We start from the raw sequence: 26,997 nt of genomic DNA on the forward strand, positions 1-26,997 counted from the left end.
GCTCTGCGGTGCTCGGCTCCCGGTGAGGCTGTGCCTCCATCGGCGCCCGCAGGTGTCAGGACCCCCCCCACCATCACCCGGGTGTGCACAGCGGGACTGCACCATCCCTGCTGGGAGGGAGGAGGCTGAGCCAGGCTGGGGGCACCGCGGGCGGCCCCCACGGCAAGGAGCTGAGCGCAGGAGGGGAACCGGATAACGGGAACCGGGGAACAGGAGCCGGGAACCGGCTGCGGAGGGGACGGGGACCGGTTCCGGTACCCCGGGCTGAGAGACGGGGAACGGTGGTGTAACCGGGTGAGAGCGGCGAACCACGCATGTGCGATTGCCGCGCCGCCATTGGCTGGACGAGCAGCCACTCACCGGGCGGCCCCGCCTCCAAAGCGGGAGGCGTGGCCAACGAGAGGCGTGGTCAACGGGAGGCGTGGCTTTGCGTCAGCCCCGCCCCGCGGCGCTCAGTCGGGCGGCGGCGGCTGGCGGCGGAGGCGGCTCCGCCGGGCTGAGGAGCGGACGCGGGGACGCGGCTCGGGATCGCGGTGCGCGGTGGGGCAGCGGTGGGGCAGCGGTGGGGCAGCGGTGGGGCATGGGAGGGCAGCGGGAGGGCAGCGGGAGGCGGCGGTGCCCGTCGGAGGGCTCCGGGCCGGGCCGAACCGAGCGTTACTGTGGGCGCTTCCTGCGCGGCTGTGCCCGCCGAGCGCTCTCTGAGGCGGCGGCCGCTGTCAGCGCCCGGGCCTGCGGGAGGAACCGCGCTCCCCGCCGCGGTTGGGCACCGAGCTCCTCCCGGGGCTCCTTCCGCCCGCTCCGCTCCGGGGCCGGCATCCGGGCGGGGGGCGGCGGTGGGGCACGGCCGGGGCGCGGCTCCCCGGCGGCGGGGCCGCCCCTGCGCGCCCGCACCTGATGCCCGCCGCAGCCCCGCGCCCGCCTTTGTTCCGCTTGGGGCTCGCTGGGCTCTTCCCCCTGTCGTTCCTCGCAGCGGCGGCTCCGTGGCCCCGGTGTGTGTGTGTGCCCCGGAGCCTGCTGCCACCGTGGGGAGCGCTGCGGAGGACAAAAGATGACCGGAGGGTTGAGCTTTGGGGTTTGTCTTCAGGCTGCCATTGACCGTGTGCGTGTCACACCGTTACCGGTGCCTGCTCGGGAGGTGTGTGGGAAGTCCTGGGCTCTCTGACGTGTGCCCAGGCTTTGTTTTTCCCCGCAGAAAGACACGTTGTTTTAATAGCGATGTGTCAAAGGCCGGGATGGGAAGGTTTGTACTTGTCTGAGCGCTGTGAAATGAGCCGCTTCCTCGCTCGGGGTATGTGGAGAAGCATCTGATGTGCAGCGTTCAGCTGTAGTACCCGGTACTAGACAATGTGATAGTGTGACTGCACAGGAGATGGGTCTAAAAAAGCCCCAAAAGGGCTAGAAAGCGGCTGAGACAAAAGTAAAACTGATGGGTGCAGTTTTATTGTCCAAGTGATAGCGTTAGTGCTGTGGGGGTTTTGCTAGCTGTAGTTTGAGGCACGTATGTGTGTGTTTGAGCGTATCTGTTCGTGCAGGTGTGGAGTGGTCCAGGCAAGACCAAAGGATGCTGGCAAAATGGAAGCAGGATGTGTTGAACATTCCAGGTTGTGGCTGGGTTTTCAGTTTGCTGATACAGATTCGGGTCTAATTTTAGGCTAGGCTGTATCCTGATTACCTGACTCTTGCCTCTGTAAGCATGTGCGGGAGGGGAGCTCAGTGCCTGCTGTGAGTGTGGGAAAATGGTGTGAACTGGCACAGTGAGAAGCGTGTTCCTATGTGTGATGGTTACAGAAAGCAGCAGGTACCTCATGTGTGAGGCAGGCGGAGTTATATTTGATTTTCATTTGAATACCAAGCCTTGCATCCTCCTTTCTGCTCAAGGAGGGGGAGAAACCAGATGGCTGTGAGCTCCCCGAGATGTGGTATTGCAGCTAATACTCCTGTTTGCTAAAACTGTGTACACAAAGGTAGAAGATCAAACACTGTTGCGATAAAGTCGACCTGTGTTTATTTTGCATATATGTTTGGAGTGTTTTCAGTAGCCAGAGGAAGACCGGACGCACCGGGGTGCCTGTCAGGGAGCATTTACTTGGTGTTTGTTTTAATATAGCACTTCATAACAGTGACTTTTCAATGGTCACTTGTATACAGATTGCTTTAATCAGCGTTTGTGTGGCTCTGCTCTCTGTTGGCATGGCTCTGCCTTGGAGTGAGCTGCCTTTTCAAACATCATTGGCTTTTTTCAAGTGAAATCTTCGTGCTTATTGCATCTGTCACTTCTGGGATGCACTCCAAGCACAAGGCAGAGATTCAGTGTAATGGCAATGAGGAGGAATGCACAGAAGGGTAAAATAGCAGCTTTCTGGAGCGATGCAGTGAAGGCCGCTGAGAGCTCTGCCCTCAGTAACCACTCCCTGCATCATGTTCAACTTTACTATTGGGCTTTAATGGTGGCTTCATAAAATGGCTCATTAAAGCACCACGTTGCGTTTTGATTAGAAGAGAATTGGTGTTCTTAGTCTGAGTTTGGTTACTGATGCTGAGGACTATGGCTTGGATGCCAGCTTCCTATTTTGAAGACATGAGCAAAACACTTCCTGGCCTGAGTCTGCAGCTGGGTGAGGTCATCAGTGCACCACTCCCAGGGCCAGGAATGTCCTTTCAGGCAAACACAGGCACATTTTCACTTGACTTTTCAAGGATGGGTTTGTTTGTTTTGATTTTTTTTGTCTGGCTTGAGGCTTTGGTGATCACCTCAGTCTTTCCCTAAGGATGTGTTGGGACACAAACTCGCTGAGGATTTGAAGTGCCCCAGTTTCAGCATTCACAGGGCGTATGAACAAGAATTAAGTGTCTGCTCTTCTAGCTCTTTCCCTTCTGTCTCCCCTACCTAATATATTTGGTCTGCTTCTGTCCTGGTGGTTCATTCTGAAATGAATCTGACTGGAAGCTTGGTTATTCCGGATGTGTTGAGTGTACTGCTATGGTTGGGGATCAGTTACTGGGCCCTTTCATTCTGTTTGTTAATCGGATTGCTTTGTTCTGTTCTTCCTCAAGGGAGTAACTCCACTAAAAATGGATGATTTGTTTCATTTTGAGGTTATAATTGCTCAGCACATGACTTTTAGATTATGATATTTTAGGTTATAGCGTTAGGCATGTAAAATACCAGGGTGACACCAGAATTACTCAGCTTCTCAATGCAGTAGTGATGGGTTTTAGGGGCCCCACCAGCAGGTCTGGATTTGCACTGTAGGCCTCTCCAACGCAGAGTCTGGCACTGATGGTCCTCAGAGGAGCAAACTGACTGGAGAGGTTCCTAATGGACTACACCATTAGTTGCATTACAACCATTAGTTGTGTATGTGCTTGTATGGGTTTGTTTAGTGAACACAGGTCTGATCAGAATTAATGGCTGGATGTGGATGTAATGATGGAGCTTCAAAGTAGGTGACTGTTGCGCAAATAAGTTTAGTTCACACCTCTCCCATGTGATTCTTCCTGACAGTAAGAGAGGTCATCTCTTTACAGCAGATATCTTGGTAACAAGTCACTGTGCAGCTCTGGGATGGAAGAGGCTTTTGTGGTGGAATACCATAAAAGCCGTAAAATCCTGCTCTCTAGGTCATGAACTTGTCAGAAATGATGACAATGGTGTCTGCTGCTGCCTCCTGTGGGGGACAAAACACTGTGTTCAAGGGCTGCCTGCCTGCTGATGTCCACAGGGTGCCCATCAATAGGTTTCCTTGGGTTAGAGGAAAACATGGGCTCTTTGGCCATGTCTCCTCTTCACCTTTCTTTGTTAGTGAGTCCGATACCAAGGCAGAACCACCTGCACTGTTGAAAGGACAATAGTATTTCTTCAGCATTACCACTGTGATATGTCAGCATTATTTGTTTCGTCTTGATCCAAATTTTGTTGATGAAAACAACAGGTTTTTGTATCATATGCTTTTTGCTACGAGCATATAATGACTCTTGAGGTCTGGCTCTCAGCGGGAGAAGCTGGATGAGGTTGGATCAGCCATAGTGACTCTGACATTGAGCTGGGCCTCTCAAGCCATCCTAATTAGGTTTTTCTTGTTTACTCTTTTAATAATTGAATTTGAAAAATGGCTGGAAATGAAATTAAAGCAGTGGTGGGGCCTGATTTAAAGCCATTAAGGTTCAGGCTGATGTGGTCAGTGTGCTGAGATGAGCTGGCAGCGCTGGGCTGGAGCATGGCTGAGCTATGCCTAAGGCCATGTGCTGTTCAGGAGGGATTGTGGTGTCTCTGGGGCTCTCCATCCAAATCTTGACTGGCCAGAGCACCTTTGTGTGTCATCTCTGTCTGTACAAGCATACATGTAATCTATGTACAGTTCTTCTTAGCTCAGTAGTAAGGCAACCATTTCTGCAGCCTTACCAAATATACCTGGAGCAGGATTTCATACAACTGGATGGGGATGCTGTGCTTAAAACTACACTTTGTTTGCATCCATGTGTGAACATAGGCAGAACATTTCACCTGCAGTCCCTGCTATAGGTAGTCCCTGGAAAATTGACTTCAAATCACTCTGGTTGGGGTATTTAGAAATGTAGGAGCTTCCCCTCCCTTCCTTCTCCATCCCCTTAGTTCTGCATATAGTTGCCATAGAGACTGTGTCCTGGAGTCCTTGAAAATCCATTGTTTATCTCACATAAATGTATAAACCTGCTGTATTAAAGCATCACGCTTTGAAGCATCCTATTCCCGTGCAGATCTGATAGGGGCTTGACATCCTATGGTGCTGCAGGTTTGGGTACTGGACATGTGTCAGGCACAGTCGGACAAGCTGATAATGGGTGTAATTAGCACCACCAGGGATTAGCAGGCAGCAGCAAATTCAAGCTGGAGTAAGCACTGCATCCCTTGGGAGCCAGGCAGACTGGCAGTGCTGGGCAGATGATCACTTGATAAGGAAGATAGTCATCAGGAGAGGCTCAACAGGGAGGGACTGGGCTTGGTGCTGATGTTACCTCTTAGAGTTGCCTTTTCTTGATCCTCTTTCACTTTAAATCCTTAAAACCCTCACAGTTTGTTAGTTCATGCTGGAATCTTGAACACCTGAATGACTGGGGGTAAAAGCCTGGCATTTATTTGATGTTTTTCATTATAGAATGGCCACCAGTGTTACAGTTGTTTCTTGCAGTTTCCTGTGTGATGAGGATCACTACCCTTGTTTCCATGTTGGAAATGTGAGGTTCAGTGTATTCTTCAGGGTCCTGCAGGTATCAGGCTGGGAATACTAGTAGTATGTAATACTAGGTGTACTTGTTGTTTTACAGGTGGTTCATCTGTTTGCACCAGCATACATGGTGGGATGTGTGTGTGGATAAATGGCCATTCTTACACTTAGTTTTTCAACTGCTCCTTTTTACTCAGTACTTAAATGAATTACACCGTATCTTGGAGGTTGGAGTAAATAGACTCAAAACTGTCTTGTTCAGAACAGGAGGTGGATTAAAGTGATTTTAAGGTTTATTTCCATTTTTGGACCTGCAAAGATCTGTTTATAAGGCAGGAAGAAAATCCAGAGCCTGCTTAGGCAAACAGGGGTAGCCAGATGTACTTCAGCACTGTGTACCTCTACTTTAGCACAGTGTCAAGTGCAGCACAAAACACTTCTAGCTAATTGTCATTGTGCCTTCCAGCATCTTTTTCCTGCTTTCTGGAGCAATTGAAAGCTTTTCATGGTCTTGTTTAGATGTGGGCTACTGTGGCTTGGCCTCCCATTCTGCCATGCTTTGGATGACTGGGTTATCTATCCTCTTCACTTTGCTCCCTGGTGTCTCTTTGGGGGTAAAGGTTATCTTTTTCTTCTTTATATGCGGTGTTTGCCACATTGATCTTCTGGTCTGCTAAGGGAATTCTTAAGCACTATGAAAGATCACATAAAAACCAGCTGGGGCTTATCTCGGTGTAATACTGCCTGTTGTTTTGGCTGCTCTCCTCCAGAACTGCTGTAAATGGCACAGGGACTCTCAAAGGGCTGGAAGTGTGGCTTGCACGTGCAGTAATGTGATTGTCAAGCCAACAGGTAAGTAAAGCTTAGAGGTCACCAAGCACAGGCTGTAATTCGTCATGCCTCTTGGTGAAAACAAGTTCCCCAGCTGAAGAGCAGCCAACTGCAGGTGCCTTCCCCAGGGAATCAGCCTTCATGCAGTGCTATCAGGGGTGATTCTCCCTGTCAGGTAGGCAGAGAGCTGCTGTGGGAGTGCTGGGGACAGCGGGTACATCCCTTGTCCTTGGCACAGGGAACCTGTGGGTGTAGGAAGATGTTTTTCCTTCTTGCATCTGAAATCTTCCTCTGCAGTGTAGCAGGAGTGTTTATTAAAGCTGCTGCTGAACTAAAGATGCTTTTCCTAAGCGAATGTGTCTGTTCTTACCTGTTTAGAGAGGTGAGAAAGATGCTCTATGTTGCATTCACGGTGTGACACCAGCTCTGCCCTCTTAGCACAGCATGTGATGGCCTCTGCTGCAGTGTAGAACAGCAGCCTGAAGCGGATCAGCGACAAAGAGCATCTGTAGGACAGAAGAAATGTGTTTGAACTTGGAACCCTTTGCTCAGACAGATGTTTGAGGAGCTGTAATTGGTACCACAAGATAGGGATTTAAAATCAAGTTAGCAGATTGAGCTATCTGGGTTTGAGTTTTAGCCTCCTCCAGTCTCTTCCTCCCTCCCCCAGCCCTGATTTCAAATTGCATGTTACAGAAACAGGACAGAATGACAATGGTGCTCTTTGAATTATAGGCTACTTGGCCAGAGGAGCTGGCAGGACAGCAAATGGAAATCTGGAGCAATGCACACCACTTCCAACTGGGAGAACTGAGATGCGTTTTGCAGCTTATTTGTACAGCATGAAAATCTCAGATGTTTGTATTGTCCAGTCTGAACCTTCTGCATTGAGGATATTGCTTTCTCTCTGAGAAGTAATCATTATTGGGTTTATTTTGAGACATCAAAAGCAGTTCAGTGTGACTGTCTCACCTTCTGAGTGGGTGTTATTGTGTAGCTTGAGACGTGAAAGTCTCTAACTTGGGCTCCAATTTGGATGAAGGTGTTTCTCAGGGTGTGCTGACCAAGCCCGTTCCTACTTTCTGGAGTAGAGCATCTCCATTCAGAATTGCAGTGTGATGGACCATGCTGCTCCGAGCTCTGACTCCAGCCGAACCATGATGTTGTCCAGGTCTCTGGTCCATCGCAGGGCTGGAATCAAACTTGAAACACCACAACAGAGGTGTGGTCCAAGAGGTGCCACCATTACACTTGGCCATCCTTCTCCTCTCTGATGGCATCCCCCAAGGCAGCACTGTCCTCTCAATGGGCTCCCAGCAGGTCTGGGTGCTGTGTTCCATCCAGCAGGCCAGTGGAGCATTTGTGGTCAGGCAGGGCCATCTGGAGAATGCTGCATCCTTGCTTGGTCAGTCTGACTCACACTTGGCTGCCCTGTTTGTGAGCCTCGGTTGTGCTGATGTGTTGTTTCTGCTTTATTTCTGAGTTGGGAGGAATTTGTGTCCCAGCTCACTGTGTGTCGAGAGCAGAGGCCTTTCTGCAGGCCTTGGTCTCCTCATGGGGGCTCTTGGTGCTCCTGAAGAACTGGGACCTGAGACTTTATCTCCTTAAAACATCTTTAATGTTAGTAGTTTGTTCCTGTGGATAATACATGTTGTAATGGAGGAATGAAAACCAGTTTAAGTCCTTTGAAGATTTCTCCTTTCAATAAACCTGTCCTTTCTTTTTCTTAAGGAAAGATCCCATTAGCTGTAAGCAAGGAGAATCTGTGAAATATTTCTAGCAATACCTTAAAACCACTGGAGTTTGAAGAGGAAATGTGCTTACCTTAGAAAATACCATGTAATCAGGTTACCTTCACTCCTGCACCCCTTCTAGACTTGTGCAGAATGCAAAATCCTGCATGTGTTGGTGGTATTCCCTTCTTTAGGCTCCCAGCTCCTGGGTGCTGCTGTCTGCTTGGCATCTAGCCTAAGTTCACCATCAAAGAGGGCAGGCTGCATCCTCTATACAGCATTGAATTGAAGGTTTAGCGGCACCAGTGAGCTCCTCTGTCACACACATAGAAGGACTTGGTGTTTGCTGTTTATTTCCTTTGGGCATGTTTGATCAATTCATGTTTCAGGAGGTAATGCAGTTGGTTTCTGCTGTTGGCACTCTGTCATGTTAGGAGTAAGGTGTTTGCTCGTTAGGCCTTAGCTCGTTAGTTGGGAAAGATGGGACCTGGTGGTGATTTGGTGAGGAGTTAATGAAGCTCCGGTGGGGAAGAGCTCTTTCTCCATTTGGAGCCACCATCCTTAGCTGGGACTCGGCTTTCACCCAAAACCACGTTAGAAGAAAAGCTTGTGATGTCTCAGGAATATGGTCTGGAAGAAGCTTGCATATAACCTTCAAGAGAGCAGAAGAATGCAGTAAATTGGGGTAGCAGCTCTGAACAGATTGATGCTTCCTTGTTAGCTCTGTTGCACTGATAAGAGAACTAGGTCAGCTCTATGGAGAAGGCATTTTATCTGCATACTTCTCACTGGAATCCTGGTGCTTGGCTGTGGTAACAGCCCTGCTGACTTGCAGCTCTGCTCAGGGGGCTGTGCTCTCCCTCTCATGTCTTTCACGGGGTTAGAGTGTGGTTTGAAGCCCTGTTGCTTCTGTCTCTGTGGCATGTGCTGCTCTTACTGGGGGGTGATGCAGTCAGTCCCCAGGGGTGTAAGTAGCATCTTCCACCCTGCTGGTGTAATGTCTCTGGCTGAAGTTCATAGGGCTGTTGTTCAGCTCTGGAAGCATGTTGCTCTGTGTCTTGGCAGTGGATGAGGATTCAGTGTGTGAAGAAGCATCTCTGGTGTTTATTCCAGTGGAGAAAGTGGAGAATGAAGGCTCTTGGAGCCATCATCCAGATATTCCCCAATACATCACCCATCACCGTGATGAACTCCTTGGTGTGATGATTCTTGTGTGCATTCATTGCTCTCTCTTTACGGTGGATGACACAAATTAAATGAAGCCAGACAATACTCTCTGTTCTGGGTGATGACTTTCACCTGCAGTGTCCTTTTGCCACTGTAAATGAGGTAATGTTGGACTGTAAAGATACAAGCTACAGAAGGGTATGAGTAGTAAGATCCCCAAGAAGGTGAATTGCATGCCTGAAAACCTTTAAGATACCCATTGAGTCCATGTGTGCATGTGAAAGGAGTGTCAGCCACCGCGTGAGAGACATGCACAGGGTAAACACTTAGGAAATAGCACATACCTCTTGATGCCTGCAAGATTTAACCTTAGTAGGCACGTCTGACTTAGAGTTTTTTATGTTACAACAGTCTTAGTGCGATTGTTTCAGGCTAGAGCTGTGAAAACCCAATCGTATCAAGTATTTCACAGGTTAGAACCAACACCTTGCACTTTGTCCAGAACAGCAATTTCAGCTTAGTTTAAGTTTGGGTTGTGTTACATTTTTGAACGTGGTGGGCTCCCCAGTTGAGATGTAATCAAATTCCCTGGTAGTTTGTGGTTTAGGTTCCCATCCCAGAATAGAATCTCGCCAGTGGTAGAACAGCTGGAAATTTCAGTGTTACGTTCATATTCCAGCTTTTTGTCTTTCAAATGAAGTGAAATCAGATGGCAGGCTCTTGCTCAACCTAGCCTAAAGTAACCAGAGACTGAAAATCATCTGTGCACAAGTCTGTGTTTTGGAATTGTGACCATCTGTAAGTGGTGTTCACCTTTGGTTTAAATAACTCTGAACATCTGATAACAAAAGTGCTGTCAGCAATAGACTTTCATATGAATTGATTTGAAAGGGTATACCAGAGAGGGGATAGCATTAGGTTTGAAAGCAGAGGACTGCATCAAGGTCTTTGTGGCTGTTCCTTTTAGCTGCCAGAGGTTTCATGTGAAGTTTTAGGGCAAGCTGAAATTCTTGTGGCCATGTGATTTATTTTCCTCCCCGTTCCATCCTTGCCCAAATATTGCAAGACTTAATATCATGAGACTGAGTTCACTGGCTCCTTTGATGCTTGGAGAGGGAGATGAAGCCCTTCTCTAGCCTTGCTGGTGGTACGATGCTCATGCTCAGTGGGTTCAAGGAAGGATGGTCTCCACTGTCCTTGCTCTCTGTGGCTCCACTGATGGAGCTGGCAGCAAACACTTGCCTCTTGCTTCCCCCATGGATGTGTCTCACTTCCCTTCCTCTGCCAGAGGTGTGCTCAGAAGTGCTGTCCTTGAAATGATCTGGCAGGCTTCTCTTCTGGATGAGTGAGTCTTCTGAGGTGTCCTTAACACACTGCAGCATGGTGAGGCTGTGAAGTGTTTATGTGCAGTACGCATGCAGCTGGACTAAGCAGGAGGCAGCCCGTGTCCACAGGCACACACACACGTGTGTGTATGCTGGTGTACAACATGCCATGCACATGCAGGGGTTACAGAACCCACAGAGGTTGCACAACCAAGTGCTGTGAAGTTAAGAAATGCCACAAGTGAGTGATTAGGAAATAACCTGGGTGATACTTGTTCCCTTTTTCACATGCCGTGGGGTAGGGCTGTCAGCTCAGGCCTTGCTCTGCTGGGCAGGCAGTGATGCTTGCAGTGGTGGGATGGAGCAGGAAGTGCAATGGGGTGGTGGTCTCTTTGTGGTTTAAAACCTGAATGCTTATATCCCCCGTTCCATATGTGCCTGTACCTTATCTACCAGATGATGTTCAAAGTGCTCTGAAGAGTGAATTACTAGATTCCTTGTAGTGCTTATCTCCATGATGGCCAACTGCTCTGCAGATGTGGCTCATGCCTGCTGTGAGGGAGGGTGTTTTTGCCATGATGGGGGGGCCTTTAGGCCTCAGGTTGATACATCCCTGGCCTTATTATTGGCTCAGGATTATAACATTCTTCAAGGTTTCGTCTCTGAGCACTCACTGCTCTTACAGATGAGGCTCAAGCGTCTCAGCCCAGGTGTTCAGAAAGACCTTGGGCTGTCCGCATTGCTTTGTCCCTAGCACCCTGTCCAACTTATAGCAAACGAGGCAGGTGCCCCCTGGTATTAACCATCATTGCTACTTGGTGCTGGTGGCACTGCCTGTTTTGTACCTTGGTTTATTTTATTTCCCTCCTTACCTGCTTCTCATTTGTTCAGTTATCTGAGACTACATTTATTCCAAAGCTGCCACTAAAGTGGGTGCAACCTCTTTGATAAGGCTCTGAGTTTGGGGGTTCACCATCAACAGCTTATCTTGACATGTTCCATTTGGAAAAGAACCTTTCCAGTCCCAAGTACCCACTGCTTATAAGGGATGTTCTCCCTATCCAGTGGATCTCTATCTCTTCACCTCCCTCAGCAGTAGCCTCCGGCTGCCAGTTACTTAAACCAGCCTTTCATTCCCCATGCCTCCCTTTCCAGAAGCGATCACAATCACATGGGCTGAGCAGGATTTTGCCATTAGTGGGGGGTTTTCCTGTAAGTGTTCCCTAGCAGGATGCATTTCCTCTTGCATAAGCAGGCTGAAAACCCTCCGAAGCCACAGAAATACATCTGTTGGCTTCTTGAGACAGATAAATCCTTTATAAACAGGAAAATGGGCAAACTCATGGTAACTCTTGTGACACATCATGATGGGAGATCAGAAAGGAACGGAATGAAAAGTATCACTGTGCGAGCGTGGCTGATGGCATCCTGCCTTTCTAAGGTCCTTTTAAACACTGACACAAAGGCCAGTGGCTGAGCTGTGCAGTGGGAGACCAAGTGAAAAGGTTGGTAAGATTCAGCTGGAAGGCACTTGACATTTGGGGCAAGGGGGGGAGAGAGGAGTTCTGAAGGCTCTTTGCTGTGTCCCCAGCAGGACGTGTAAGATGCTGTGTGTCCCGGAGTGGGATCCAGGAGATCAGTGTGGTCGTAGATCTGTCAGCACTTCTATTGTAGTGGTCTTTGCAGGGTGTCTAGCGCTTCTGTTTGGATTTGCTGAGGGCTGTAACTCTGGCAGTATCAAAACTCCTTTCAGCTCCCAGTTGGGAGGGTTTAAATCCTCCAAATTTGTACTTTACCCAAAAAAGAGAAAATATTTCCTGTCTAGCAAGTGTATGGAGACGGTTCCAGCTCCTTAGTGAAGATTCAGCAGCACAGACAATGATCTAATTAACTTCCTTGTTAAAGCTCCAGCTCCAAGTCCATTTCCTAAGAGTGAATGCTTGGCACAGCCCCATTAGCCAGGGATACACTTTCTTGCCCACTCAGGTATTTCCATAGTCACTTCCCAAGGGTTGCTCAGCCAGCCAGGTTATACTCTTTGTGTCATAGGGGCTGAATCAGTCTTTCCTTATGGTGAATCATCTCAGATATTGGGGTCTCATCTGATCATCCTACCAGGGGCCAAACAGGATGCTCCTGCCCACATTGAGCCTGCACAGGCTCTGCTATAGGAACCTGTGGCAACAAAACTGAGCTGGTTTGCTTGCAGATGATGAAAGGGGGAATGCTCTGCAGTATTGAGAAACAAATGAGATTCTAAATGCTCCTCACGTATTCACAAGAGGCTGGGGTAGGGAGAAGATGACTTTTGGTGCTGGGCACTGAGCTAACCCCGCTTTGTTTTTCACCTGCTCACTGTCTGCACTGAGATCTGCAGCCCCTACTCTTTTCTAAGTGCAGCCTGCACATCTCCCCCCTTCCTTCCCTCTGGAGAGCAGCCAGATCAAAATGGCTGTGATCCAACGCCAAGAATCACTCCCTTTGCTATGGAAATGAGGACTCGGAGGCTGCTCACCATGTGTTCATCAGAGAGATCCTGCTGAGAATGATGAGCCGTAGGTGGGAAGAGGGCAGCGAAGGTGCGCTTGAACAAATCCGTTCGGAACAAATAAGGGTATTTTTGGGTACATTTGATTCTTTGCATTTTTTAAAGTCATTATAGAAAACAAACAAAAAACTCCTTTCCATCAAATGGTAAAACTGAGGGGAATAAAGCAGTAGAATTTCACCATAGGATAGAGTGTTTCTCTTCTATTAGTGGAAGGGGTGGCAGATCACTTGGTATCTGGTATTTGAGATAGGTGTATTTTTTTTGGGTGATGTTCTGGTATTGATCAAATGAAGGAAAGGTGTCATTATCCAAACTATCCAAATAATCCTTCTTAACTACCATATCCACATTCCCTGCATTAAAGCAGCCAAATCACAAACCCCTGGGTGCACGGTGCATTGACACTGGGCAATTTACCGTGTTCTAGCTCAGCATGGCAAGTTTAAGCCTTCACTTTACCTTCCTAAACCATCAGATTCTAATCTTGATGCACAGTGGGATAGGAACATTGCCATGAAAACTGACTGTGCACAAAGCAGGGCTTTTTCCCTGCCCCTGTTTGAGCTGCACACCCTGAATGAGCAGGGTTTTGCTGCAAGGTGTGTTCTCGAGGAGGAAAGGGCAGAGTTGGCCGCAAGCTTCCTGCAGTGTTGCAGCACATTGAGGCCCTGTGAGAACATCCCTGTGTGTTCAGGGTGCCCTGGTGTCACCGTGAGCGCTGGCGGGTGGAAGGGGTGATGCTGCTCTTGCTGGAAGCAATGGATGCAGAGGCGCCACAGCAGCACCCTTCCTGCACCCAGCACCCAAACAGCTCACAGCAGGGAGGAGCCCTCTTGGGATGAGGTCCCTGAATGAGTCTGCACAATCCATTAATAACTGGGTGTGGAACTGCGTGTTTTTATGGTGTCTCTTAACTGGGCCTCGGGCAGCTTGATAGTAAAGTGCATTTCTTGTCTTGCAGGGGGGTTTGAGTTGAATTTCACCTTTTCTTTGTGAGTGATTCAGTGAGGAATCAGCAGGGCTTGGCTGGGATCATGAGTTCCTTTCCCTCTGGGAATATGGCCCTACCTCATCTTCCATCCCTGCATCCCTCCCTGCTGGGATGGCCACGCGTGCATCCTTGGGGAGCCCACCAGCCCCTGTGCTGGCAGCGCTCCACCTCCAGGCACGATGCACCATCTGCTTCGGCAGCTTCTCCCATCCATTTTGGCTGTCCTGGTCTCTTCCTTTGCCTGGAAACAAAACAAAACCCCACATCACTCATGAGCACTTGTATTTATATCCCCAAAATGCGTGTGCTTCACTGCCAGGTGCTTGACTATAGCCCATCTGTAGAATGGTTTGCTCCTGGTATTTCACCATCCCACTGGTTCTGCCTGTCCTAACGCTCCATCCAGCTGGAGGGCTGAACAGGAACACTCCTGGGGAGCTGTGCATTACCAGCATAGAAAGAGACTGGTGTCTGGATTCCATGTTCCTGCCTGGAGCTGGGGCTGGGAGCAGCTCCTGGTTTATGACTTCCCGTGGCACTTTGGTGTCACTGGGTGTGCCCTGCATGGAGCAGGCCTTTTATTTGTGAAATAGTTGGCAGAAAGCACATTATGCAATTCTGTAAGTGCAGAGGAAGCCTCAGATCATCTATAATGTGATAGCAATCATTAATATTTTATACATAGCTTCTTTTTAACGTGGATGTCTTGAATACCCCGATCATTCACAAAATTGTGCATTTAAAGATTACATTTGTGGGGTTTTTCTTCTTAAAACTGTGTGAGTTTGCAATACAGGGATGTGCATTTCACTTCTGTAGCTTTAAAATGGGGAGATTTAAGAGGACACTGGTGTAGAAATGGTACCATGAGAAATGCTGCAGGGAGGAACCCATCTATTCCCAGTGGCTGGAAATAAAGGCAGAGCCCTTCATGCTGTGTCACCAGCCCTTGGTGGCTGAAGGCCATCACTAGTGGTGTGGCTTTCACCCCATGCCTGGGGACAGCTGTCCCCACCATAAAACCAGCCCCATAGTGGTTGTATGTATTTACGAAGCTGGTGTTTCCCCCAGCGGGTCACTCACTGCCTGGGCTGTGATCCTCTGTGCACTGGTGGCTGTGATGGCTCTGGCATCTGGGTAGCAGGTCCCCAGAGTGGAGATGGAGCCTCTGTGGAGGTGGCCAGCGCCATTCCCAAATGCTTCAGCTGGATGTGGTCAGGGTGAGCTACTGGGAAACAAATACTCTGCTTATTTTCCCCTCTCTGTGCAGACACTGGAGTGTTTGGCTCCATAGCTGTCTGTTATGTTAATTGTAACGTTTTTCTCCCCTTCAAACGTATTATGTGACTGCTTGTTTCCCTGCTCTGATGAGTGTTTTTCCTCTTGTGCAGCTCCTTGTTGTTGTTAGTTTATTTTGTTGAACAGGGATCATTCTGAAGTCTCTTTCTCAAGGCTTTTCATGCAAAGCCTTTGCAGTCAGCGACAGCCCCACAACCTTTTATCACTCGTGCTGCAGACGGGCTGTGTGTGCACAGGGAGCCGTGCTGGAGCTGTCGTGTTCCCAGTCTCTCACTTGAGAGCTTCAGGCTGGTGGGTCTGGAGCGAGAGGCTCCATGAATCCAAGTTTTTCCCAGCCTCCGCGTGTGCTTGGGGACCGGCTGGGAGGAGAGATAGGAGGTGGCTCTGCTTATTTTTATGGTTTAAGTTCTCTTTTGCCTTCCCTAGAGAATAGGGCAGAAATACTTTTCTCATATGTAAAAGCAAGACTCTATATGGAGGCTCTGCTTTCTCCTGCGAGCGCTGATGGAGGGAGGAAACCTTGTATGATGGGAAAAGCCTGTCCCAGATGTGAGGGGTCTGTAGGTCACATACATGGAGGGCAGGACACTCACTTTCCTCCAGGGTTGGTGTTCCCATGTGGTGTTGTGTCCATGTCTTCTTCCAGAGTTCAGGTGCTGGCGTTTTACATGCAGGAAGGTTGTAGTGAGGTGGGGTTGGGTCTCTTCTCCCAAGGAACAAGGGATGGGACAAAAGGAAACAGCCTCAAACTGCACCAGGGAGGTTTAGATGGAGATGAGGAACAATTCCTTCCCCAAAGGATGCTCGGGCATTGGAACAGGCTGCCCAGGGCAGGGCTGCAGTCACCGGCCCTGCAAGTGCTCAAAAAACCCATACAGACAAGGCCCTCGATGGCACAGTTTAATGGTGGCCTTGATGATTTTAAAGGTCTTTTCCAACCTGGTTGATTACATGATTTTCCACCGGTCCCCTTCCCTCTATTCTAGCTTAATCCTTCGTGAAGATGGTTTTTCTCAGGAGCAGGAGTGCTGCAGCCACACGAGGTTCATTTGAGTCATTAGCTTGTTTCCATTACTCCTTTCCTTAGGAAACCTAATTTGATGATTTTCTTAGTGAGATTTTGGAGTCAGAAAAAAGAACTGGGAGCTGGTGAGCATGTGGAACCACTTCACAGGAACACCGGATTTGGAGAGCTTGCCTTTTTATTTACATGTTCTGGACCCTGTCTGACTTGAAAGTAAACAAGTTCCAATCCGAGACCAGATTTAGCCCTGAAAATATGTGGAGACTTGTGTAAAAACTCCTTTTAGGATTAGGAGCTTCCTTTGCTGCAGCAAGAGAATACATTTACAATGGGAAAAGTGATGCTACCCCAGCAAATTCTTTCTGTAAAAGGACTTGGAAGTGCAGTTCAGTTGTGTTTTGGTACAAAACAACCTGAATATTTAAGAATAACTAAAGAAAAAGGCAAAACTGGCTGAGAACTTTGCAGATCTAAAGCAAGGTGCTGGGACAGCAAGTGAAATAGGGATTGTAGTGATAGGACAAGGGGCAATGGGATGGATATAAGAAGTTCTTTATTGTGAGGGTGGTGAGATGCTGGAATAGGTTGCCCAAATAAGTGGTAAATGCTCCATCCGTGGCAATGTTCAAGGCCAGCTTGGACAGAGCCTTTGGCAACATGGTCTAGTGTGCGGTGTCCCTGCCCATGGCAGCAGGTTAGACCCGGATGATCTTAAGCTCCTTTCCAACCCAACCCATTCCATGATTCCATGAAGCGGTGTTTCTGTGTTACTGTCTCGGGGTGATGGCACAGACCAGAGGCTCCCTTTGCCACCTCTGGGCAAGCAGGAGGCCCCTGCACGTGTAACTGATCTCCTTTTGCCGTTCCTCTTCTCCGCAGACACAATGAGGCGAGTGGTACGACAGAGCAAATTCCGGCACGTGTTTGGCCAGGCGGTGAAAAACGACCAGTGTTACGACGACATCCGCGTGTCCCGTGTCACTTGGGATAGCTCCTTTTGTGCAGTAAACCCCCGATTTGTTGCAATAATAGTAGATGCTAGCGGTGGCGGAGCCTTCCTCGTGCTGCCTTTGCACAAGGTAAGTGCTATTTGCAAGTTTCTCGCTAGCACTTGCACAGTGTTGTTGTTGTTTCGGTGCTCGTTTGTGGATGACATTCAGGCTGTGAAGTCTCTGCTGTGTGGTGACAAATGTTGCTCCATAGTGCTGGGTAAGGATCCGTTTAATGTCTGTAATCAGTCTGATGCTTCCTGTACATTAAACACAGCAAATAAGCAGTTTGCTTGACTAATATGAGCCAGTTCTTCATGGCAGAAGCTTCTGTGTAGAATCACGCTCCTAAAGGAAGCCTCTTTATGATAGCTGTGGCCAGGTATTTCCACTGTCAGGGGCTCAGCTTTTTGAGCTCTGTCACTTAGTTCAGGAATGTACCTGAGCCTAAATATGCCCTGCAGCCCTGTATTGGAACCAGCTTGTTCCTTTGCATCTGTCCAAGATGGGCATTTCATCATGGCCCTGGCCTCGGAGCTGCCCTAGACTGCTGTCAGCCCTGTCAGTTATTCTTTGTCCACACAGTGTAAGAATAATCTTAGTATAAAAATAATCTCAGTGAGAAAACAGCCAAACACCATGGGATTTGTACTGCAGTTCTCCCAGATCACAGGGCTGCATCCAGGCTTTATTATACTTCAGTTAGATCAAGTACCTGATAAGAGTGAGGAGTTTCATCTTATCTTGAGCAGGGAAACACCTCTTATGTTTGCTACTGTTCAGAATGCTGCTAAGTCTCCAATAAATAACCTTCCAGTGAGCCCCTATGCGCACTCTGCTTTCCCTTCTGCTCTGAATTTATTTGTAGAGCTCCAGGGGTGTGCTTTATAAACCACCCAGGGAGGTCAGGCTCCTGTCCATCAGCTCTGAGAACTGGGGAGGCTGAAAAGATGGGCACAAGGCAGCCTCTTACAGTTGTGTGTTATAGAAGTGGTACACCAATGAGCAGGAGCAGTGCCCGAGATAAATTCCTATTGCCCCCGATACTGCATACAGAGCATCTTACGAGTGGTGTTCTCATCTCCCTTTCTGATGCTTAACCAGGAAATTCTTGTGCTGAAAGTCTTTTTCTGTCTCATTTTCTTTGTGACTTAACTATACACTTAAGATGTCCTCAGTCTGTCATCAGCCCTGTCCTTTTTTCAGAGCTCCATCTGCAGATCTGCCCTGTTTATATATAGAAATAGTGACCAGAATTGAATATAGCATCCCACATGGCGAGCGTGCTGCAGGAACAGAGGCAGCGCGTTCTCACTTGTGCTAAGCGAACCCATCCAAACCCCTCAGCCTCCTCAAATAGCTCCATTTTGCTCATGAACATCCCCTTCCTTGCATCCTTCTTCTGCTCTGGACTCACCTTTGGGCCGTGTGTTCTGCTCTGGGCCAAGATGGGATAGATCTCCATTAAGGCTTTACTCACCACCACAAGCAGTTGCACCACGGTGCAGTCAGATGCTGGGGGCAGAGGATGTGCATCCCTCTTTTTCTCTTCCCGATGTTTTATTAGTCCCTAGCACAAATTCCTGCTTGTTTTGACTTCTTTCCCCCCCTCACATTTCTAAACACCATCTCTTAGTTTGCTGTGGGTTGATGCTGATTTCGTTATTCCTCCCCTGTATTTGTGCCCTCAGTGTTCCTGTCCCCGTACACCTATTTAATGCTCACATATGAGCAGGTTTCATGCCAAGCCGGAGGAGCTCCCTCCCTAATCCCCATCCTGACACGTTCTTTTGCAATGCTTTGCTCTAACCAGTTCCTGCGTTCCTCATTTACAGCCTTGGCTGATGAAATCCTTTAGTTCCTTCAACACCCTGACAGTGATTCCTGTTCAGCAGAGGTATTCACTGAATCCCCACTGCGAGATCCTTGCTGTTGGACTCGGCTGGCAGGGAAAGGGTCCATTTTAAACCTTGGGTTTGGGGTTGATTTCAAAGCAGAGCCATAAAACTGCACTTGCTGCATTGCCCAGGCTTTGGGCTGCCAATGAGCCCTTCTAGAACCTAATTGCACTGTGTCCACTCCAATCCAGTCCCCCCGAGTCCCTTCCGATGTGGCTGACCCTCCGCAGAGGGCTCTGCAATCCCAGCGGAGGGAGTTCTTACCCACTTTAAATGGGTTTTTCCTTTCCCAGTCCCACCGACCTTCTGCTTTTCGGGGGTTTTATTTACAGCGGTGGCTTTTTGCTGCCTGGCGGGTCGGTCCCTGCGCCCGCCGGGTCATGGGGAGGGGATCAGGGGCTGATTTTGGGGTCTATCTGGCTGATTTTGGGTCTATCTGGATGATTTTGGGGCTGTGTTGATTCCGGGTGTCTGTGGTGAACCGGCCGCTTCCGCCATTCCCACCTCCGCCTCTTTACCCCCCCTCCCCACCCTGCGCATGCGCGCACCCGCTCCCTCCGCAGCGGCACTGCGGCGGCCGCGGCTTTTTACCTTACATGGTCATGGCAGCGCTCGGGGCCGCGCGCTGATTGGCGGGGGCGGAGGCGCGGCGCGCGCGCTCCCGTTAACCCCTGCGTGCCCGCGCAGCCGCCGTGAGGGGAGGCTCCGCCGTGCCCCGGTGCGGAGCGGCCGGGGCCGCCGGTGCAGCCTGGGCCGGGTTTGGAGCCGGTGGAAGGGCTTTGTGCGAGCTCCCTGTTGTCGTCCGTGCCCGTGTGCAGGGGCTCTGCCCGGAGCTCGGCGTTCCCAGGCTCCGGGGCCACCGGCGCTGTCCCGGCGGCTGAGAATGGCGGTGCCCGCAGGGTGCTGGGGCTGCGGAGTGGCCGCTGTCGGAGTGAAACGTGCTGTAATTTGTATCAGTTGATGGTGTGTGGATGATCGTAACCGGCAGTAGCTGAACACACCGGGGGGAAACAGGGAAGACTTTGCTTATTCTGGAGTACAGGAAAGCTGGAGAGGGGCTTGGGACAAGGGCCTGTAGGGAAGGCCAAGAGGAATGGCTTTAACCTGCCCGAGGGGAGACTGAGCTGAGCTCTTAGGCAGAAGCCGTTCCCTGTGAGGGTGCTGAGGCGCTGGCACAGGGTACCCAGAGAAGCTGTGGCTGCCCCATCCCTGGCAGTGCTCAAGGCCAGGTTGGACACAGGGGCTTGGAGCAGCTGCTCCAGTGGAAGGGGTTGGGGCTAGAGGAGCTTGGACCAGGTTGCTCCAAGCCCCTGTCCAGCGTGGCCTTGAACACTGCCAAGGATGGGGCAGCCACAAAGCAGAGGTGATGTTGGGGATATACTCACCCAACTCCAAATGTGATCCCTGTTCTGCAGCCCAAATGAGTACTTTGTGGATTTCTTGATGCGCTGGGGAAAGTGACTTGACATACCTGGGTTTAGCCCATGATTCTGGGTCTGTTTTACAGCAGAACTGGAGGCAGGGTTTTTTCTCCTCAAAAAAAACCTGCAGTTTGTGTCTGCAAAGAAAAACTGCTGCAGAAGGGGTTTGTTTCAGTTCCTGTAGGAAGATGCCTTCAGCTGCAAGGATGTTATATAAAGCCTTCAGAGGAGCTCATTCAGTCCCTTTGGATATACCTTTTATTAGCTCTTCCATTTGTGTGCCTGCCTTTTTTCTGCACCCAGGCGGCAGGATGCTGAGGCTGTGATCAGATGGGTGCCCTGAGAGGCAATTAGCATGTGTGTGGGTGAGAGCACACCTCAGGAATGACCTTCTCCAAGGAATATGTTGTTCTGCAAGGGACATGCCTTAATGTTCAACCATGGCATATGTAACTTGTTAATCAGCTCTTCCACACTCTCATCCCTCCAGGAAGGAGTGGGAAAATACCATCCTTTTCCGGATTGTGTATAAAACAGAGGAGGAACTGCTGTGAAGGGCTCATTGAGTCCTTCCAGCAATTTTAGGTGGAGTGTGGATGGAAGGATATGAAGTAAAATGACTTACTGGCATCTTGGCTTTGGCTGCCATGGGGCCCATCAGCTCCTTGCAGGTTTTTCCTACATCCACTCAGCATCAAGTGAATGTGCCCAATTCCATTCCAGGTCCTTTCTCTCTTCGCCCCCTCCCAGCAGTGGTTCTGGTGTACTTGAGTGCAGGCAGTGTGGCTGATACATCTCCTTTCTCCAGGAAAGCAAGCAGCACATACTGTCCCCTGGTTTACAGTCAGCCAAGGGTTTGTACAGTTTTAAGGCCTTGTCCTACAATGAAAATGGTTCTTGTGCTTGACAGTGCTGTCTGCAAGCAGGTTTGAGGGAGTGCTGCATGGGGAGAGGACTGCATGAGCCACATCTGCCTTCGTGCCTGTGTGCAGAGGTTAAAACTGAACTCTTGGAAGCCCAGAGACAAAATGAGTTCAACAGAAACAGCTTCTTTCCTGGGATCTGTCCAGACTTTCTTTTCTCTCTTCCTTCTCCATATATATATGCATTTGTACTGGTCCCAGTTTGTTTCACCATGGCTGATGCTGGAGTCCTGGATCATCTGTTCCATCTTGAGGATGGGTGTGTCGGGGTGATGTGAAGCTGGTTTTCCCCGTGGATCCTTTCTGGGCACTGCTGCTTAGCAGCTCTGCTTTCTCTGGATGGGTCCTTGTCTTCCACCACTCCCTGAGCTGCAGCCAGGTTTTACCAGAACCCTAAACCTGAGGTCACTGCTTGTATGTCCTCCAATTGGGAAAGTGATGCTCCTGGTTTATTAATGGGAATTAACAGCTTTTGGAATCATATTTTAGGGGTGGGACAAAAGAGTAACTCTATATCAATTGTAATGTAATTTCTGGGCAACAGGTCTCTGTTTTGAATCTCTGCATCTTCTGCCCAGAGGGCTTCCTCAGCTAGAAGGTACCTGAGGCTGAAGTGTAATTCTGAAGCACATTTAGAGCTTCCCTCTAGAAACTGGGACAGGCAGGAGCTGAACTGCTGGAGCCATGCTGTGTACCCAGCTCTGAGTGATGGGAGTTAGCAGCTTGGGTGGGTTTGGAGGCTTGTTTGTGTTCTTTTCCCTGTTTAAAAGCCAGCATGTGAGTAGCTGATTGCCACGACGAACCCTCTGTGAAGGATTCTGCAGCATACATAGCCTTCTGCAGCATGAAGCACCCTGCAGTTGAAAACAGCTCCTGCCTCCTCAATTCTCCATTCAGCTGCAAGCACCATGGAGTCCCCCAGCTGCTGCAGCTCCTCTCCCAGCAGGGCAAGATGAACTTCACCATCTCTGCCTGCTCCCCAGCGCTGCCCTCATGCCTGGAACCCTCCACACTTTGCTTTGTGATGCCCGATCGACCGGAGCCATACAGTGCCATGGTTTTTATAGCTCCCTGCTTGGGCAGGGTTGGCTTTGGGCAGGATTCCTGACACCACGTTGTTCTTTGCCCCCCGCCCCCCTCCCAGCTTTGTGTATCCAGTTAGATCTGAGCACTCCAGAACAAGGACCTTTGTTTCCATCTGTAGCCTGTAATGGCACAGCCCTGCAGCTGTCAAGGTGCTAAAACCAGAACATGAGCACTGCCGAGGAATTCTTGAAGGGCACAGTCTGATTTGGAAGAGATGTGTAGTTATGAATGCCTCAAAGTCTCTCATTGCATGACATTACAGTAGACCTTTTGGCAGCAACACTTTTCCTAATCTTCCCAATTAGTTTTGGATGCTTTGATTGGTTTGCTGGTGACTAATATCTGTTTGCCATGGTCATGAGAGAATCACTGCATCCCAACTGCGTCCTGTGTGAGCAGCTGCTACAGCCAGAGGTGGAGGCTCAGTGGCCAGAGCACATTAAACTCCACTCAGCTGCACTTGGTGAAGTAGGAGGTTGTTGTAAAGACACAATTTAGCTAAGTTAAAGGGGTATTTTCTCCAACAGAGACAAGGCAGCAGCCACTTTGTATTTCAGACTTGCAGTTGTGACCTGATTTCCTTCCTCAAACTTCTGTACTGTCCGGGGTGTGTGTGAGGGAATTGCTTTTGCTTGTGCAACTCGATGCCACTTCCCTATTTTAAATGGAGATCTTCATGAGCACAACCAGGGGTTGGGGAAGCAGCTGTGCTCTGGGATATTTTTACTATAATCCGTGAGCTGCTTCCTGCAACCAGTTGCCCTTTTGTGGCAGAGAAGCCATGCTAAAATAGATTAAAACCACCACTTTTAGGAGCAGTTTTCCAGTGCCCTTTTGTATTTAATAACAGATTATTTCCTTTTCATCTGTAATTGTCTTCTGCTCTGGGATGCAGGAAGGTGCTAAATGGATTCACTTGGCTTATCTGCTGAAGGACCTCAGTATTGTGTGCTTCTAGACACAGCATACTCCTACTAATCCTCATAGTCACCTTTTTGGCTAACTTCTAACATCCACCTCTGAGGTTGAGGAGCTGTTCTGTGATGTGTTGCCCAGCCGCAGTCGCAATGGATTATGAGCAGGAGTTAATTTCTTCGAGTCGTACCGAGTTAATTTTAAGCTGTGTATCAGCACTTGAGATTTATTGTAAATCCTGAACTCATTAAGAGATTACATTGTAAAAATAAATAAATAAAGCCCCAAACCTGGGGCTATTAAGGTAGGGTGAAAACACATCTCTTTGGCAGCCAAGCTGCAAACCTGGTGGTGTTCTTGTGGCAAAGGTGTCTCTTTTAAATGGAATTGCGTTTAAAACCGTGGCATTTGGTAACTTTATGGGCTGCCATGTTTTTATAATACCCAATTAAAGGCTTCCCGGTCTTTCCCTTTTGGCAAAGCCCCCCAAATACTGTTTTTAAAGCTCCTCTGTGAACAGCTTAATCCCACACAGTGCCAGGAATAGGGATCCCTGCTCCAGAGAGGGGAGCGCTGCTGGGAGGAGGAAGCCTGCGTGGACCCTATGTGCAAAGCTCACTTAGGGAGGTGGTGATTTAACACATGTGAGTTAAAACCTGCTCCTTTCCCACCCGCTGGGGGGAAGGTGTGTGCGGGACCAGGCCCAGGGGGATCGATGCTGTGGGTTGTGCTTTGCCAGCCGTGGGCCCTGTGTGAGGGTCATGCTTTCTAATGTAAGTGTTTTTGGGTTTGGTTTGTTCAAGTGAAGCAGCTGAAGCACATTTGTAAGTGTTGCTGAGGAGAGCTCTTGTTCTTTGTTATGTCTTCAGGAAAGCACGGTGGTTTCCTCTCCCCTGTGAAAACAGTTTTGTCTCTGACCACAAGTCAGTAGTTCTCTGAAAGCGGTTAGACTCCTGCCAAGCTGCAGCTTCCAGCAGCACAGCAGCGTTTGGGCCCTTCTGTCATTCACATCCTTCATTTATTCTCATGTTACTGTTCCAACACTGTTATTTGTGCACCCTGGAGAGCAGCCGAGTTGGTCCTTTGGTGCTGTAGTGCCATGCTCAAGTGTAGGGGTTGATCCAATACCTGAACATGGAAGAAACATGGAGAGGGGCTTTGGTCAAGGGCCTGTAGGGACAGGCCAAGGGGAATGGCTTGAACCTGCCCGAGGGGAGACTGAGCTGAGCTCTTAGGCAGAAGCTGTTCCCTGTGAGGGTGCTGAGGTGCTGGCACAGGGTGCCCAGAGAAGCTGTGGCTGCCCCATCCCTGGCAGTGCTCAAGGCCAGGTTGGACACAGGGGCTTGGAGCAGCTGCTCCAGTGGAAGGTGTCCCTGCCCGTGGCAGGGGTCGGAGCTGGAGGAGCTTTAAGGTCCCTTCCAAACCCAAACCAGGCTGGGATTCTATGCTGCTGTGCTGCACATGTCCCCTTGTGTAGTCTTCCTCAGCCAGACCCTGAAGAGCTGTTGTGTTTGCAGGCACCGTGACCTTCTGCTTTCAAGCATCAGGAGCTCCCTCTTGCTATGGGCTCACACGGAGCCTGCATCCTTGTTTCCCTCGCTGCCCTGGGAGCACTGCAGTTCAATGAGCTAATGGAAGTACAAGATAGCTGCTGGCAGAGTGAGCTGTGGGTGATCAAAAGCAGGCGGTGGGTTGCCTGGTCCCTGCGGTCAGCTGCCTGTCACAGCCAGTTGGCTGCTGCTGCTGCTGCTCAGGTTCATCCTGATCAGAACTGAAAGGTGAAGTTTGCGCTTTAATTTGTTCAAATTGATCGGGTTTTTTTTCCCCTTTCATCCCTGCAGTAATAAATTCCTGTAAAAACTCTAAACTAAACTGACAAGCACTCGTGCTGCCTGCAAATAATTACCATAGGCTCCTCATAGAGGATTACTGAGCCCTGCCTGAAACCAGGAGCAGGTAGTCACTGACATCATGTAGCATTAGTTGTATTTTTACTCTTGCTTTAGGTCTGTATTTGTGTTTGTCCTGTGAAGTGATTGCTGAAATGCATCCATTAGCATATGCTCTGCATGGTTTCCTCTTCATTCAATCAATGAAGATGGAAGGACTCTACATGGCAGTTGGAGGTGTTAATTTTCAAATCCTATTTCACGTTATGACATCCAACAGGGATTACACAGGCTTTAATTTTGGTATGTCTGGCTCATGGGTTTTCATCTGCACCACTCGCTTCGAATGATTCCAGAAGCATTAAATCACTGAGGCAATCTCGTCTTGAAACCTAAATTTGGCCATTTAGGAAGCATGGATCGTTTGGTTGCTGTAACTTCGGCTCTGTGTTTTGTTTTGTTGCTAGTAGAGGTCTTCAGGTCAGTGGTCTTCAACAGCCAATAGCCAGCATTATTCTGGTCCTTTGTACATGAGGCAGTGTTGAATAGGAGCAGCCTTCCTCATGGAGATGGGGAGGAGGCATGTATTAAGAGATGTCACCTCAAAGGTTGGGGAATGTTGACAAGGAATGGCACAAGTGAAATGCCAGCTATTTCTTCTGCATGTTTACACATGAAAGAAGATGACCCCAGCCCAGACCTCTCCCTCCTGTCTCTCCTCTCCCATCGCTCATGAAAAGGCCATCACAGCATTCCCTGGAAATAAACCCCCCTGGAATAGGACCCATATTCTGGAACTGCTTCTCACGTGCACACAAGTTGACCAAGAGAAATAGCAATGGTTAGCTGCAGTGACTTATTCCCAGAGGAAGCTGGGGTATTCTGTGCATCAGCAGTTTGGGGGGGACATGCTTCAGGATATCAAGGGGTTCCGTCAGTAAAACACAGACTCAGTTGGCAGAGTTGGTGTCTTTGCAACAACTGTGTTGGCATCATCAGACCTGTCTCAGCCCAGATGGGAGCACCTCACTGGCTTGTGCTCTTGCAAAGCTCATCTGTGTAATGAGCTTGGTGCTGGCAGCATGCTGGTCACCTTGGTCCTCTGGCCATAGAGGGGCAGGTAGGGATGAGGGCTGGGGGGCTGTGGCAGTCTGTGAGCAGTATTGATTCCTGAAAACAGTGGGTTTACTCTGCAAAACTGTCCTAAAACCTTCCCAAGACACTGGACATGGACAGAGGGGATGGAGTCAGCTCAAATGCTGTGATATGGGCAGCAAAGCCCTCCTGTGCTGACCCCTGAACCCTTTTCTTGCACCATCAGGAGTCTCCAGCTGGCTGGTGCTGCAGAAGAGCATTGATGGTTTGTTTCCTCTATCGATCCATGAGATGATTAAATCTTCATGAAGTTCTGAACACTGAAAGAGTTAATGGACAATTCAGAAGCATCTCCCTCCACTCTGGGATGTGGTTTGTGCTGTCTGTATATTACAGCTCTTTTTCTTGTTTCCCCCTTCCAGACAGGCAGAATTGACAAGTCCTACCCCACAGTGTGTGGCCACACAGGACCGGTGCTGGACATCGACTGGTGTCCTCATAATGACCAGGTCATCGCCAGCGGCTCTGAGGACTGCACTGTCATGGTAAGAGTATTGAATTGGTCTTGTGAGGTTTGTTTTGTGCTAAAACTGCTGCTGCAAAGGACACTTGTGTTTCTGAAGACATCTCCTGTTCTGCTGCTGAGGGCAGAGTCC

General features: G+C 49.4%; 1 protein-coding gene across 1 annotated transcript in view; it reads left to right on the top strand.

Annotated features, from left to right (window-relative positions):
* The first annotated feature begins 426 nt into the window (after positions 1–426).
* CORO1C (coronin 1C) overlaps positions 427–26,997 on the top strand; it is a 42,860-nt gene continuing 16,289 nt past the window's right edge. The window contains exons 1-3 of the mRNA XM_034068158.1: positions 427–533; positions 17,005–17,204; positions 26,764–26,886. Coding sequence (XP_033924049.1) covers positions 17,010–17,204; positions 26,764–26,886 — 318 coding nt within the window. The 5' untranslated portion in view covers positions 427–533; positions 17,005–17,009. The remainder of the gene's footprint in view (positions 534–17,004; positions 17,205–26,763; positions 26,887–26,997) is intronic.

The sequence above is a fragment of the Melopsittacus undulatus genome, chromosome 12 (assembly GCF_012275295.1).
Source record: "Melopsittacus undulatus isolate bMelUnd1 chromosome 12, bMelUnd1.mat.Z, whole genome shotgun sequence".
Lineage (NCBI taxonomy): Eukaryota > Metazoa > Chordata > Aves > Psittaciformes > Psittaculidae > Melopsittacus > Melopsittacus undulatus.